The sequence below is a fragment of the Hippoglossus stenolepis genome, chromosome 14, assembly GCF_022539355.2.
Source record: "Hippoglossus stenolepis isolate QCI-W04-F060 chromosome 14, HSTE1.2, whole genome shotgun sequence".
NCBI classification, from domain to species: Eukaryota; Metazoa; Chordata; class Actinopteri; order Pleuronectiformes; family Pleuronectidae; genus Hippoglossus; species Hippoglossus stenolepis.
In genome coordinates, this window is record NC_061496.1 from 6,314,365 (window position 1) to 6,330,976 (window position 16,612).

Sequence of the window (16,612 nt, forward strand, 5' to 3'; positions counted from 1 at the left end):
AGAAGTAAGCATCTGTAAAATAATTTTAAACCGCATTCTGTTATTTCAACGTCTCGATTATTGGCGGCACGTTGTTGCTGTGGTTAGCTCTGTCTGGGAAGTGTCTGGGATGGGATTTGCACTTTTCTCTTCGCGTCTGCGTGGGCGTCGACTTCCTCCCGCAGTCCAAAGACATGCAGCTCAGGTCAATTGGAGACTGTTATTTGCCTGTAGGTGCGACTGGAAGTGTGTCTCCGTGGTTGTTTTTCCTCTGTATGTCAGCCCTGAGATATGCTGATGACCTGTCAGTGTCTCCACCCGATGTCAGCTGCGATTTGATCCAGCCCCCATATAACGCTCCAAGGACAAACAGTAGAGATGATGGATGGATGATTATTGGTCAAAAGATGAAACTGTACAAAACAGCCAAGAATTGCAGTTAGCAACATTTGTAAATGAAAATATTCTTAAGGGGATGCTTCTCTTTTCCTTAAACTTGCCATCTTTATTATTATTTTCAACACTCACACTCGCTTGCACACACAAAATAATTATCTACCCTTTTGCAGCTTCAAATTCAGATGTTGTTGTCACATTGAGGCTTCCCCCCCAGTGGGGTTCGGGATTCATTACGACCTCACGCCAGTAGGTGTTTTTATTATTATTTATTTTTCTAATCAGCGATCACAAACAAAGCAGACAAAGGAAGGTACAAACTGGCTCTTTGCCAAAGGGGAAAAAAGGGGGCGGGAGGAAGAGAGCGAGCGAGGGAGCGCCGGAGTGGTGAGCGTGCGACAGTGGCAGGAGGGGAAGGGTGGCGACGAGGAGTGGATAAGGAGCGTAGAACGAATGAGCGTGGCAGCAAAGACAAAAGACGGGAGGCTGTGTACAGTGTTTTGTTTTTGCTGGGAGCGTAGCAGAACACAGAGAGAGGCGGGGTCAGCGTGTCACCCAAAAAATAATCGCATTCCACCGTTTGCTGCTGGAAGCTCTGAGCAACGTTAATCAAGCAGGTTGGGATATTTATTCCTGTCTTTGTCACCTTGGTAAATATTAGCTCCCCTCTCCTCTGTTTCCTTTAAAACCAAAAACAATTAAGTATGCACAAACTTCACAAGTAAACACACGCCTGCTCTAACTCCAGGTGACCTCTCCGCGGCTCTTTGTTGCTTCCAGGCGGCGGCAATTTGTGATTGAAATGAGTTCTTTTAGCTTGTCAGCAGCGGGAGAAATTTGTCCCTCTCTTTTGTCCGCGGATGCTCGGCAGGCTTTGTTGGAACGCCCCCCCCCCCAACCCGCTGCCACTCCCTCCAGCGGGTGTTGATTTTTTTATTTTCTTGATAATAAGCCCAGAAGTAATTTGTCATGTGGGCCCCGGCCAGCAGTGCACGGCATGTGTGTGGTTTGGGGACATGAATGGCGATGGTGGAAGCGCAGGACGGCGAGAGAGGGGGAATTACGAGGCTCACAGCGAGCATCGATTCATACAGCCAGCGGGAACGTTGTTTTGCTAGTAAAAAAAAGGGCGGGGGGGGGGGCGCCGAAACCTCGCAGCTTCCACTTGTTAATCAGTCAGTCGCGAGAAAAGTAATTACAGGACGGAGTTTGAGTTTTTCCCTTTTGAGTGGAGGCGGTATAGAAGAACGTATATTACCGCTTATTTTTTCTTTCTCTTTTCAATTGAATATTAAATATGATCATCAAGGTTATTGGGAGTTAGATTTTATTAAAGATGATAAATTAAAGAATAAATGGATTATGATGAATGGTTTAGGAAGCTAGGTTTAGTATCACTCTCTCATCCTGCTTTGTTTCATGAAGACATTTCTCTATACACACAGCACGTGCAATTGTGCACAATGTGGGATTGTGTGTGTTCGTGTGTGTGTGTGTGTCTGCCAGAAACAAAGAGGTTGGTCTAACCAAGGTTTCATATACTACTGTACATCCCCTCCCCCTGCACATAACACTGGCTTTATGACCCCGCTGGGACACTTATGCCACAATATGTGCGCGAGTGTGAGTAAGTGAGATGTCCACTTGTGTGTGTGCGTGTGCGTGCGTGCGTGTGTGTGTCTGAATGTGTGTGAGAGAGAGTCTCCTAACGTCTGAAGGCAGAACTCTTAAAATAGAGGATAAAAATGAAATGAAGCAGTGAAAAGAAAGATGATCTGTTAATATATATTTTTTTTTACTGTTTCCTGGAGCCACTGAATCATTTATATTACACAACAGAACTTGTGCTACTGAGTTCAATAAAATCAATAAAGATATATTAATAATTATGCAGTGGAAAGACTCACCACCTAAACTCTTTCTGATTCTCTTAAGATGACATCAGTCAAACAGCATCCTGGTGAACGGAGAGTCATATACTCGTGTGTGTTGGGGGGGGGGGGGGCTAAAGGATTGATAGCTGATATCATTAAAACGATGACCCTGTCTAGGAAAGTGAGCGTCTGATAGTGTGATGAGACTGGAGCGTCGGAGTGGGACATGGGGGAGGGGATGAAGTGTGTGTGTGTGTGTGAGCGTATGTTATATTACTGTCAGTGTTTAATAAATCAATGCAAATCTGAGAGCCGGATGTCACCCAGATGGGCTCTTATTGCGCGGGTGTGTGTGTGTGTGTTTGCAGTAGGTAGTGTCGGAACAGAGAGATTTCTCTGTGCATATGTCATTTCTAATGAGAGGTACTGAAGCAAAATGATATGACCTCATAGTCTCCTGACATCTTGAAAAAATGCCATCACACACACACACACACACACACACACTCAAATACAGTGCACACCTTGTATAACACACTTTGCGTTCCTTTGTGTTGCCTCCTCTTTTGTCTACACTGGTTCTAACAAATAGGTCTTAGGTCCACATCTGTAATCGCTACAGTCCTACTCACTGCTGAGGAACCAGTAGTTCTCAGATCACACGGACGTGATCAAATCATGTGAATCATCCAAGACGTCACAGCATTAAAGAGAAATGGTGAAACATGACTTGTCTGATCCTATCGGCACTGTAGTGTTGAAGAAGAAGACATCAAACGATGACATGGTTACATTTTGAAAGTGTAAAAATCATTTAAAAACAGCACAAACAGCCCAGGACTCCTGAGGGTTAAAGACATTTCTAGACGAGAGATTTTGTAAAGCTATAAGCTGATATGAGCTTGAGTGACAAGTATTTATATAGAACTGTTTCTTATCAGGTTTAGGTCTGTGTAAGTAAAGATTTCCTTCCTCATAAAGAAGAGTTTAAAACCATAACCTTCACCCAGCAGCAAAAATCTGCCTTTAACCATAGATTTGACTTTTTCTGTGATAATTATCGATATAGACTGATTTCCAAACTCTAATGTGGCGACCTGCACTGAAATGCTGCTCGGATCATTTCTGCGTGTGACTCCATCATTTGAAGGACTGATCGGCTTCATGTTGTCAAAACAAAAACTGGCCCTGCGTCCGTGTGCGCTCACGGCGGCCCCCCTTTTGTGCTGCAGCTTAATTAGCAGTCTCTGAAGCTAACGCGGCGCGGCGTGCAAAGCGACCGCTCTCTGATGAGATCCCCACTCAGCCTCACCACAACAAGCACACTCAGGTTCATTTGTCTTGAGAGTTCGCTGAAAGCCGTCAGGCACACGACGTCCGGAGAAAAGAGAAGAGAGAAAAGAAAGGAAGGAAGTATTGGGTTGAAAGATTATGAGGCGGCAAAGAATGATTGTGTTGAAAGAGGATAAGCGATTTGTATTTATTTAATTTTAAAGGGAAGTTTTGAAGTGTGTGATGACGGTGCAGTTCACACTGATAATATCAGATTTGTGAGTTTCAGAAGAAAGAGGAGTGATAAAGAGAGTGACCTTTAACATGGATGGAGAATAAAACAGGAGACACTTTTTATTTACTGACTAGGAACTTCCTTTATCATATCTTTCTTCTTCGTCTTCTTCATCTGCTCGTCTTCTTCTTCATCATCCTCTACCTGCTCGTTCTTCTTCTGTTGCTGCTTCTTCTTCTTCATCTTGCTCTTCTTCTTTGACGTCCTGTTCTTCCTCTAGCTTATCATCTTCTTCTTTTTCATTATCATCAACATCATCTTCTTCTTTTTCATCATCTTCTTCTTCTTCTTCTTCTCTCTGCTTCCTCTTTTGGCCCATCTTCTTCTTTTTGCTTTTCTTCTTCTTCTTCCTCTTCTCTCTGCTTCCTCTTTTTGCCCATCTTCTTCTTTTTGCTTTTCTTCTTCTTTCTACTCTTCTTCTCTTTCCTGCTCTTCTCATTCTTCTTCCTCCTCTTCTCTTTTTCACTTTCTCTTGCCATGCTCTTTTCTCCTCCTCCTCTAAGCTGCTCTGTGGCGCTGCTCTGCTCGGCTCATGTGAGGGGGGGGTTGAAGATGTGACCCAGGCTGTGACAGGATTTAGGAGGTTTTAGGGCTTTTGGCTCGTGCCTGCTGCAGACAGTGTCGGTCTGGGGGTTAAAATCCAGGGATCTGACAGCAAGACAGAGCCAAACAGGACAATGGCTCAACCATCCCAATGAATGTGGGGAGAACAAAAGCTAACCAGATGACTGGTAATTACCAAAACAACAGGGCTGATGTAGCTCCACAGACATACAGCACTTACCAGCGGCTGTAGCCTTGATTTGCTCTGAAAGTCTGTGTCTTTGAATCATGACATTTGCAGCAGTGACGTCTCTGACTTCACCTCGGCAGCGGCGTCAGAATTGTTTTGTACCTAAGGTTCTGGAAAAGTGATGTTTTTAGAGACATTTTTAGATTTCCCTTGACATCCCTACCTTAGATTCTCCTCATATGTCAAACAGGAAACCTGTACTTGGACAAACATGAATTAAGTGATGGTTTTACTAATATTTGAACAGGGACTCAGCAGAACATTGTTGACTTTATGGGCGTGACATTAATTAATGTTGCCAGTGTGGCAGCAAAGAGAGAGAGAGCAGGCTGCAGGATGAACAGCGTGTTTAAAATGTGTGTTTCATTGTGCTGATTCTTTAGGTGAGTGTATTTGTGTTTAGGCTGTTTTAACAGTGACTTGAATGTTAATAGTGAAATAATTGAAAACACTTCTTATTATTCTGCACCACAGCTGTTCTTCTCTCTGTATACCCATCACAGCGAAGTGAATCATACAGATGCTCCTCACTTTTCTATAACAGCGTTTAGAAGAAAGAGAAAGTGATGTCTGCTTAAAATGAGTGAACAGATGTCGACCAAAACACACACACAAACAAACACACAAACACAAACAAAGAAAGAATAACTTGAATAACATGAGCACGAACTGACAACTGTTAACTCCAGATGTCAAAGTTGGATTTGGGCCTTTTGAAAAAAAACATCTGTATATGACTGCTGCTTTATTTGCTGTCACACCTTTCTTTTATTTTGTACAGTTTTCCATTAGTCAAATAACAGTATTTATTTCTCTAAACATGGCTGCACCTGCTCGCGCCTCACGTCAAGTGGTTGGAAAGTGAAGGAATCATTTTATTGGTCGAAGAGAGAAATTGTGTTGTTACAGCAGTTGAGAATGTGCCATAAAAATGAAGAATATAGACAAAAATACCCATTGTACACTGGTTGGTAGTTCGATCCCCAGCTCTATGTGTCGTTGGGTAAGATACTGAACCCAGATTACCCCCACAGCTGTCTAAGTGATGTATGACGGACAAAGTGCTACCCATAGATTCACTGTTTGAATGTGCGTGTGAATATAATGAGAGCTATATAAATACAGACCACTTAAAGTACAAATGACCATGTTGAAGCTTTTCATTTTGATTATGGACGAAGCAGTTTTCTGGATCAATTTACTGTTGTTGGAAGTTTTCAGGATCGAGGTTTTCATAAAGTTTGCCTTTCATCTTCGAGGCGTTGAGCCTCGGGTGAATCCACACGATGCAACTGTCAACCAGATCTCACCCCTTTAATGATTCACTCGTGTTGTTGTCTGAAAAAAAATATCTGGAGTCTCCATCTTTCCTCGTAGGCCAGACACCCCTGTGTCCAGAGAGAGGGGGGTCATTAAATGCTAACAAGCTGCTTTGAACTGGTAGGTGGTGTTTGATTTGCCGTGAGGAGCATAACGTACGTGTATTTGATCTGGGCAGCTGTCTGGATGGCAAGACTGCGAGTTCCCCTTCACATCTCCTGCCTTTGTAGTCCTGTGTACATCCGACTCTCACAACAGACACACACACACTTGCACACAATACCTGTAAGCATGCATTCATATTATAGACCTTGTAAAAATGGACGTACACTCTAGGTCCAAAAAGTGAAGCCAATATGGAAAAACCTGAAAATAGCATCTGTAAAGATTTTCATATGGAGTTTGTGGTCTCGATTTCTGGTTTAAAGTCTTCGTCAATACAGCATCATGGTCACTTTGTATATTCAGGTCAAATAGAGGATAAAGTATCAGAGAAATCAGCTCTAGAGGAAGTCGTGATGCTGGTGTGCAAAGAATATTGGTGATAGCAAACTGATGATAATGTTCATAATAATAATAATGTTCATAATAATACCAATAATAAATAGTGTACATGCTGCCTACTAATAATGTGCAGAGATAGCATAGCAATGGAAATAATACTACTACTACTATTGCTCGTGTTGTATTCTGGACCTTTCTTCAAAGTATCGCTCTGCCTCTGACTGGACAGGCTTTTAATCTCCTCAGAGGACCAGTATTATACTGGTCCACTTGACTCCATCACTCTCTCCCGGGTTCTTGCTCACTGTACAGGTCGTCTTTGGTTCCTCGGCTTCCTCGTAGCTGTGGTTCAACCTCCGCTCGCTGATTAACGGCCTCGCTCCCGCCACTGACACGCTTCGTTCTTCAGCTCTTAGGCCGAACACAACAATGTGGAAGACCATCTATTTCCACTCCTCTTTCTCCCGTACTCTCACTCTCTCCATTCCCTCTCTCATTTTTCTTCCATTGCTTGCTCTGTCCTTAGTGCTCTTTATTCTTGGATTTCACAGTTTAGATCCAATGTGCGATATTCTTCTCCTATTTGCGCTGTTTTGAAAAAGATTAAAACAAGAAAGCACAAATCCTGCTCTACAGTGAAATTTAGACTTTCCTTTCATGTCATTTTCCCAATGATATGAGAAGTACTTCAAATAAAAGTCTTCCAATAATTTGGCAACTCCATCTGCACAGGCTTTTATTCAGTTTTATTATAATAATCAGTTTATACATATATTTTTCTTTTCATACCCTGGAACTCACCGTGAGTCTCAACAATGTGACTGCTATGGCTCTGCTAATACACAGATTAAGCAGTGTAAGTATTCTATTACGATCATTGTTATTATTATTATTATTATTATTATTCCCATTATTTCCGTGCTTCATGAGTCCTGCTGTGTGGTTAGTTGTGGCTTAGAAAACAGTTTCCCACACAACTTCAGCAGAAAGGTCATTGTGCAACAGGAGGAAGGAGATGGACAACTGCAACAGCGCCACCTTGAATTTGCATCCGTATTAACGACCATATTGGCTGTCAAAAAAAGTTGAAGGCATAAACTTATACACCGTCAATCAGTGCACACGTCCACTTGCTTTCTGGAGCCAATAAACACTCCAGAAATAAATAATACGGCAAGAAGAAAAATTGAATTTAAATGCAAACTGATTGTTCAGGGTCAGGATCTAGTGATCTGTGGATACAAGTTTTGTTCTCTTCTGTCTATGTTGAGTGGTAAATAATTTATTTGCGCCACCAGTTGTCTGTTTAAAGCAGTTTTTATTCTCAAATCAGCCTCTCAGGCGCTGCAGTAAACAGATCCTAATTAAAGGTGACACTGTTCTTTTAGTGATTATTGTGCTGCTGGATGTTTGATTTCCTTTCCCCCTTTATTCTGTGTTTGTGTGTAGGTGTGTGTGTGTGTAGGTGTGTGTGTGTGTGTAATGCAGTGTGTAAATTGAATGAATTGGAAGAAGGCATTGACCTTCATCGGTTCCCAGGTCAAACAACAGCATCTGAAATCATGTTATCAGGAGAATGTGGGAAAGAATCCTAAGAGGTGTGTGTGTGTGTGTGTTTGTTTGTGTGTTTGTTTGTTTGTGTGTTTGTGTGGGCGGGTCGGACGCCATATGAACATCAGTAGGTCATCTTATTGATCAAGGTGGTACCCAGAGCGTGACACACAGTTGAATGTCAGTGGAAGATTAACACAGTACGTCTATAGAAGACGTGGACAAGCAGCAGCACGTTTAATCCTGAACGTGTCTCGTGGCTCCGCCCACGTGGTCACAATGCTGTAATACGACTACACTAATATGCAGTAATATGATTAAATGGATTTAATGGTTTGGCCCAGCATGACCCTATCAAATATGATATTCCTGTGGAGATCAAAGAGATAATCTAAAGTAGGGCTTTTGCAGAATCCCCATATACACGTATTAATTGTCCTATTTAAATATCGATATTGTGTTAATTTCATGCAGAGAACAATATTGTGTACATTAATTCAGTGCCTAGTGAATCATTTACATGTATATTTTTCATGATAAATATAATAATTAAGTTAATTTACATTCACAAGTTACATCTGGAAATACAAGTATGTTGCTGTAGGAGCTGTAATTCATTCTGTGAGAAATTAACCTATGAAATCCCTGTGTACGGTGAAGCTGATGCTGATTCATGAGAGTTTACTTTGTGTTCAAAGTTAGTGATGAGTCGAGAATATGGCTAAAACCTGCTTGTGAGGAAGAGAGAGCTCTGCTGCTCGTTCTGCTGTTCCACATGAATATTAATCACTTTTTCTATCAGGGGATAGAGGACTGGAATAAAGTGACGTTGTGAGGAAAGTTGTGTGTGTGTGTGTGTGTGTGTGTGTGTGTGTGTGTGTGTGTGTGTGTGTGTGTGTGTGTGTGTGTGTGTGTGTGTGTGTGTGTGTGTGTGTGTGTGTGTGTGTGTGTGTGTGTGTGTGTGTGTGTGTGTTGCTTATTGTTTGTCTCCTCTACAATCACTCTCACCCCCTCATAAGGCGGGTCCGGGCTGTTCCATATGGATGACACTCATATATGACACGTCTTTGTGCATCAGAATGTAAATGTAAGCAGCCGTTTGTTTGTGCATCAGCAGTTCTTGAGAGCCATGGGAAAATGTTTGTGTGTGTGTGTGTGTTTGTTTGCAAATTCTTTATGCATTTATTTTAACATAAGCCTGTGATTGTCCACATACCCTTTAAATGTATGGCCTCTATATATATTTGTCCTCCCTTTGTGGATCCGTGCTGTGGAATATTTTTGATTTAATCTGTATTTTATAACCTGTATTTATCTTCTCTTTCATTTCTGTAACGGTTTTCTGGATATTAATCAGTTTTTATTCCTGGTGTCAGTTATTGTTCCTGTTGCAGCAGAGGAATAAGTTTCTATATGAACACTGATTTCATTACAGGGGCGTTTTCTCACTAATATCTCGGGCTCTATGTCCATGTGAGGGGGAAGTTTATTGCTTAAAATCACCACTTACTGTTCATTCATTACTCAAAATGACTTTTTCAAATAAAGTCACTCATAAAATGTGGTTCTCAGTTCTCACGGCTGTTGTTCGCCTTTAACAGAGTTATCTTGTTGCGTTCGTGTTTGCCGATATGCACTGATATGAAAATATATATATTCTATAGAGTAAACTATGCAGAAATAACGTGCTTTTATGTTTGTAATGCACTTACATTTTATTTGAATAGAATGAAATCCTATGATTATAGATTTGATTCGTCTGTTTGATATTGTGCTCTTCAGTGAATTCTACATTTCTCTGTGTGTGGCTGCAGTCGGCTGTGTTATCAGGTTGGAGATGGAGGTGGAGGGAAAGATGAGAAACGGGGAGGCTGGACAGGGAGAGATGGGATTTATGTTAACATGCTGGGAGGAAGGAAGAGGATTTATCGGGCTCTTTGTGAAGACTGATGTCATTGCACTAGACTCCACCTCGACAGCCTCTTTCCTGCTTCGCTCTCGTCTCCGAGCCCTGTTCCCTGTTCTCTTCCCTCTTTCTATTTACCTTTGTCTCCGGCCCTGTCTACTCTGTAATCCCTCGGGACGGCCTTCTCATTTATCCCACACCTACACCTTCTTCAATACCACCGGTCTCCATTTTTTCTTTTGTCTCTCCTCTCGGAATAAACTCTCTGCACTGGTGAGTGTTGGAACGTGAGCTGGTGTCTATCTGTTCCTCGACCTGCCGTACATTATCATCCGTGCAATAAATTTAGATAAACATGACGAGAGCGCCGCTCCCCGCAGCTGAGATGCTGTCAGTTCTCCTATCATGTCCTTCATTATTATGGCTCCCTCTCGTGCCATAAGTCATTACACTGTCTCGTGTACCACACACCACGGGACATCCGAGGCTACACACATAAACACCAAGCTAATAAGAAGGCTAGCTTTCCCTTCGCTAAGCAGAATATGACTGTGAAGAAAACAGACTCATTCCAGGGTTGGACCAGTTCCTTGTGTTTTTCAGCACTTTTAATCAATGGGGTGATATCGTTCTTGTTAGAAGCAAAAGGGTTTCAAGGGAGTTTGGTTCCCCCCCAGGCAAGAGGGGGGCTTCATCAAAACATCATCCACTGTTTGATTCTTTTAGTTTCAAAATTATAAACAAAGTGCAAACTGTTCATAGACAGAAATAACAGTGAAGCAGTACATTTTAAGTGCAAACCACCAGAAAGTTAGTGGCATGGTTTCGTTTTGGTTTCTTGAACGATAGTGTTGTTGCAGTCTTTTGTACGTAGGTGATCATAGAATTAAAGAGGATTCTCACAAACTGCTCCGACCTGTCAGCTGTTCTCAGGCGGCCTCCTTTCAGCTTGGGCCCTGCACAAAAGTAGTTGCATTTGTAAGTTAAAAGAATAGTTTGACATTGTGGGGAAAACGCCTATTTGCTCACTTGCTCACACTTTGATGAGATGATCAAGTAACCTGTTTTCTAAACTGGTATAAAAGATAATCCATTTTTGATGTGTTGCTTGGTGGATTTGTTCCTTGATAGAGAAACACAGTTGTTTACCCATATTTCCAGTCTGAGAAGTGGCAAACTTCTCTCTCACGCAGACAGGAAGCAATTGAGCATATTTCCCAAAACATCAAGTAGTTTCTTCAGCTGTTAATTGCTTGATTGTTTGATTAATAACAATAAGCCCACACAGCAGCCATGAGGCTCAGAAGAGCGAAACCTCACGAAATGAAGTAAATGGCATGTGATGCAATATTTTATCGTCAAAACATCACAAATGTCACATTTGATTGATTTGCTGCACGTCCACTCTGTATCATTGTGCAGTGATTTCCCCCAGCGCTCTGCTAACCTACATATTCAGCTGAACTAAGGGTCGGTGAAACCAGTCTCACATGAAGGAAGTGGAACAGCAGCCGTCACAGTTACTCTCATCGCTGGTCAGAAGAAACCCCCAACAATAACACAACACACACACACACACACACACACACACACACCTCCCTCACTGTATATTTCATCATGGCGAGGCAGGGTATAGCTAACACACCGAGCGAGTGCTTTCTCTTGTTCCGTGGCTCTCACTGTCAACGAGAGGGATTTTTTTTTTTTTTTTAGTTGCCCTCCCTCCATGACAGACTCAAGTGATTCAATCTTCCCCCCTCAGAGAAAGTGACCGCGCAAAACCTTCTGGGTCTGTAAGGTATCAGAAAACGGTTACGCAGCGCCAGAGTCAGCTCTGAGAAGACTTAGCCGGACTCAAAGTTTGATCACGGGTTCGGTAAAGCAGAGCAAAGTCTCTGAGCCACTTCAGGGAGGAGGTTTAAGACTGCTGCACCGTTCACTGCATCACATATCCAACACACGCGCACCAAAACCAGGCTCTACTCAAGCTGCCACTGCACTGGTCAGTCACTCTGTGTAAAAACACCGTTTGAATAGAATAGAAAACCTATATTGTCATTGTTCCAAATGCAACAGAAGAGTGCTGCTCCTGGTTGGTGCATGATACCAAAACAACCTGATGTAGATTAAAAACAAATAAATGTAAAAGCCATTTGAACTCATTCTAGCACAAATCATAATAATCATTGCACAGTTAAATAATTCATTTTTCTTTAGTATAGTTGCCAACCTACAATATCATTTTCATTATCTTCATAAAAACCTAAACTAGGAAACTTTGTCGTCCTCGCTGCGTCTTTGTCGAGTCAAAAACTCAGCGATGCTAGGAAACGCACAAATCTCTATTCTCCGATCTTACAGCACTGGTCCATTAGTCAACTTGTAAGAACGGGCGTTGACAAAGACTTTCTCCAGTCTCGTGTCTCCTGTCACGAGTTGCACTTAAACACATCACCAAGACTCCAGCTGCATCCCAAACATTCCCCGCCGAAGGTTCAATTAAATAAGGAGAGGGAAATTGGTTTGAAGTTGGTGCTTGGGAATTGCTCTTGACTTAAGTGCAATTTTAATTACCTGGTCTTGTTATTGTTTGACATGTCTCCACTGTACTTACTGCTGTGATGTTTTTTTTTTACACTCCGTATCCCAAAGAGATCAGTTGTTAGATGGAATTTTTTTTTTTTTTAACCTCTGCTTAAGACGTTATGTTTTCACCAATCAAAATTGATGTCAAGAGATTTAATGTCGGACCTTTTTCTTCGTCTCCACAGCGAAGAAGACGTGTGCAACCACGGACTTCGCCTGCAAGAACGGCCAGTGCGTTCCTGCTAGGTGGCGCTGTGACGGAGAGCCGGAGTGTGCAGACGGGTCGGATGAGGCTGATGCAATCTGCAGTAAGTAGCAGCCCGGACACACAGACGGGAGAAAACACAACCACATGTAGACAAACTATGGCACAAAGGTCGAAAACACACAGACAGGGACAGAGGGGGGGGGGGGCATGTACACAGTCAGGTAGGTCAACAACAACACACTCATATAACACGTACATACACATTGTGAGTGTGTTTATTTGAATCAAAATACAGTATTTTTCTATAACATTTACACACACCTGCATGACGAAAACAGTTTTTGACGTATGTACAGTAATTTGTGTTGTGTTTGTGTTTCTACACACACACACACACACACACACACACACACACACACACACACACACACACCATGTTCTTATAAAGCAGTCCCAAGGTTGCTCGGTCTCAGTGCTTCACATTCCGCTGCATTCCAGCTGCTATCGCCAACTTCCACTGTCGCACTTTTCTCCAGAAAATGGCTTTTCAAACTAATAACACTGATCAAGGCCAGAGAGGATGTGGGAGTGGACAAGATGGCTGCCTCGTTCACATCGTATCCATAGAACACGCTGATAGTTAGAAATAATGACTCAACCCTAAATCTAAGGAAATTAGGACACAGCAGTAGATTTACCATTCATCAGTATTATGCAGTGGGTATTTAAAAAGTGTGTATGTGTTGTGTATAGGGTCACGTATTACTTTTTAAACACAGATACCTATTTGGAGCTTTGCTGTCGCCCATTCTGCAGAACTGGGAAGTGTCTGCTGCATGTTGTGAGTGAAGGACAATGCACACAGTGTAGAAAACGACATACTTCATTTACATGATGACTTCTTTGCATCACGGAAATATACAAATCTCATGAGATTTGTATATTTCCATATATTAAAAAAATGGAACAGGTCATCTCTTTGCTGGTCTGCAAAGAGATGCAGTGCCAGTGAGGTGAGGCCGGGAGGTTTACACAGCATGTCTGTGTTTGTATGGTGGGGGGGTGGGGGGTGGGGAAAGTTTGTGTGAGTGTAAGTGATGTCTAAAGGTGGACACTTTTAAAGGCTCAGACAGAAATGAGGGTGAGACAAGGGCGAAGGTTTTCCACTAAATGGAATCTGCAGCTTCACTTGGGGTTTGGCACAATGGCTGAAACTCGTTCAAATCGATAATTATCAAGATCATACATGACGTACATGTTTATTTGAGAGGGGGAAGTGATGTCCGATTACAAGTTGTCACAGGAAACGTTCCTTCAGACGAACGTAGCGCTGACCACTTGTGATCAGATCTCAGGACAGATGTTAGAACCAGGTCTGAACTAGGACCATACACACATTCGCTATGATTCCACATGGATTCACATTTTAAATCTCTCGTATAACCAGTTTTTACCTCCGGAGATCAGATCAGCCGCACAACACAAAACTTTCCAAGAACGGCCGTGAGCACTGACCAGCTCCTACGTTTAATTTGTGTTTGATTTTCAAAGATGTGATCAAAAGGCCCTTTGAAGTTTCTCATGGTAATACGTCTGATTGGGAGAAGCTAAGGTCGTGTGTATGGATGTGCATGTGTGTGTTCGTGCCTGTAAGTGATCTGCGTGTGTGTGTTCAGCAGCATTAGTGTGTTCGTATAAAGCTCAGAGTCGATGCTCGTGTTTAATATTCATCACAAGGTGAATCTGTTAGTCATTTCATCAGATTAGTGGACTTGGTTAAGTCTAATTATGTTTAATCAAGGTCAGATGCTGTGAGAGCTCCGCTAACTTTCTCAGCCACATTGATCCTCAGAGCTCTGTGTGTGTGTGTGTGTGTGTGTGTGTGTGTGTGTGTGTGTGTGTGTGTGTGTGTGTGTGTGTGTGTGTGTGTGTGTGTGTGTGTGTGTGTGTGTGTGTGTGTGTGTGTGTGTGTGTGTGTCTTTTAAATACCATACATAATGAGATTTAAGGAGATTTGCTGCTTTCACTCTTTTCAAACTACCTCTTTTGTGGTCGCACACCAGTTGTGTTTACTGTAGTAACTCAATGGGGCCTAGAAGCTTCTATGCCTTGCATATATTCACCCCCTTTGGACTTTCACATTTGTCATGGTATAACACAGATTAAATTTATTTCATGAGTTTATGATGGACAACACAAATAGTGCATCATTTGAGTGGGAAAATTACATGGATTTCCAATTTTACAAAAATCTGAAAGTGTTAGATATGATTCACCCTTACTGTGAAACCTAACAAGATCTGGGCGACCATTGCATTCAAGTCACTTGCAAGTCACATAATAAGTAAATAGGTCCACCTGTCTGCAATTTAATCTCAGTATAATACACCTGTTCTTGACGGACTCAGAGTTTGTTGAGATCATTACTGAACAAACAGCATCATGAAGACCAAGGAGCTCACCAAACAGGTCAGGATAAAGTTGTGAGAAATATGAAGCAGGGTTAGTTATAAAAATATCCAGAGCTTTGAACATCTCTGAGCACCATAAATCCATCATAGAAATGGAAAGAATATGCACAACCCAAACCTACAAGAGGAGGCCCACCCAAACTGAAGTCGGACAGGGAAATTAATCAGAGAAGCAACCAGAGGCCATGGTTACTCTGGAGGAGTTGCGAGATCCACAGCTGAGGTGGGAGAATGTCAGGACAACTTTAGTCGTCTACCACAAATCTGCCTTATGGAAAGTGGCAGAAGAAGCATTGTTGAAAGGATCATAAAATCCCGTTGGAGTTTCAAGCGGGAGACACAGCAAACATGAAGAAGGTGTCGTAGATGAGACCAAATTGAACTTTGGCCTCAATGCAAAGCTATGTGGTGAACAACACTGCCCATCACCTGAGCACACCATCCCAACGGTGAAATATGGTGGTGGTATCATGCTGTGGGATGCCTTCAGCAGCAGAAACTGGTCAGAATAGAGGAAAGATGGAGGAGCCAAATACAGGGAAACTGAAATCTGATGCAGTCTGCAAAGACTTGAGACTGGGCGAGGTTCATCTTCCAGCAGGACAATGACCCTAAACATACAGCCAGAGCTACAAAGAATGGTTTGGATTAAGAATGTTAATGTCTTAAATGGCCCAGTCAAGCCAGACCTCAATCAATAGAGAATCATGCAAGACTTGAAGATTGGTTCAGCGGTCTCCATCAATCTGACTGAGCTTCATCTTTTGCCAAGAATGGACAAACCTTTCATCTCTAGATGTAAAGCTGTAGACATAAAAGACTTGCAGCTGTAATTGCAGCGGGTCCATATTGACACAGGGGGTGAATATATCCAACAGATGTCAACTTTTGTTCTCATTATTGTTTGTGTCACAATAAATTATTTGCACCTCCAAGTACTATGCATGTTTGTTGATCAAACGGGAAGTTTATTTAAGTCTATTTGAATTCAGTTAGTAACAGACTAATGAAAAGTCCAAGGGGGTGAATATATCAGGCTATGTGTGCACACTAGCTACTTATCTACACATGGCCTGCGTGTGTGGTGTTTAGTCAACATCTGTAACTTGGAGGAAAATAACCAGGTATCGCTTCTCTTCCTGTGAACTGCATGACTCTGTGCGTCAGTCACACACTGCACCACCCACCATCACAAGTGAATCCTCAGCCTGAGGGAAACACTGAACATGGTGAGTGGGCTTTGATAAATCTGCTGCACGTCTCTGGAACAGCATAGATATTCCTTCATTTGGTGTTTTGTTGATGATGAAAATGAAGAACACTATAACCTCTCAGCTCATAATCTCCCACATACACAACCAGTCAGTGACTCTTTTTAAAATATCCATGTGTGGAAGCGTCTACGTCTTTTATTTAGGTTTGTCTCCCTCCTTTTGCTTTTGTTTTGCTGCTTCCAC

At 42.3% G+C, this 16,612-nt stretch overlaps 1 protein-coding gene across 4 annotated transcripts in view; it reads left to right on the forward strand.

The window, feature by feature from the left end:
- Window positions 1-16,612, forward strand: part of lrp8 (low density lipoprotein receptor-related protein 8, apolipoprotein e receptor) — a 156,204-nt gene that overhangs the window by 64,517 nt on the left and 75,075 nt on the right. For all 4 annotated transcript variants that reach the window (XM_035177493.2, XM_035177494.2, XM_035177490.2 and 1 more), the window contains exon 3: window positions 12,662-12,784. In XM_035177493.2, the coding sequence (XP_035033384.2) occupies window positions 12,662-12,784 (123 nt within the window). The remainder of the gene's footprint in view (window positions 1-12,661; window positions 12,785-16,612) is intronic.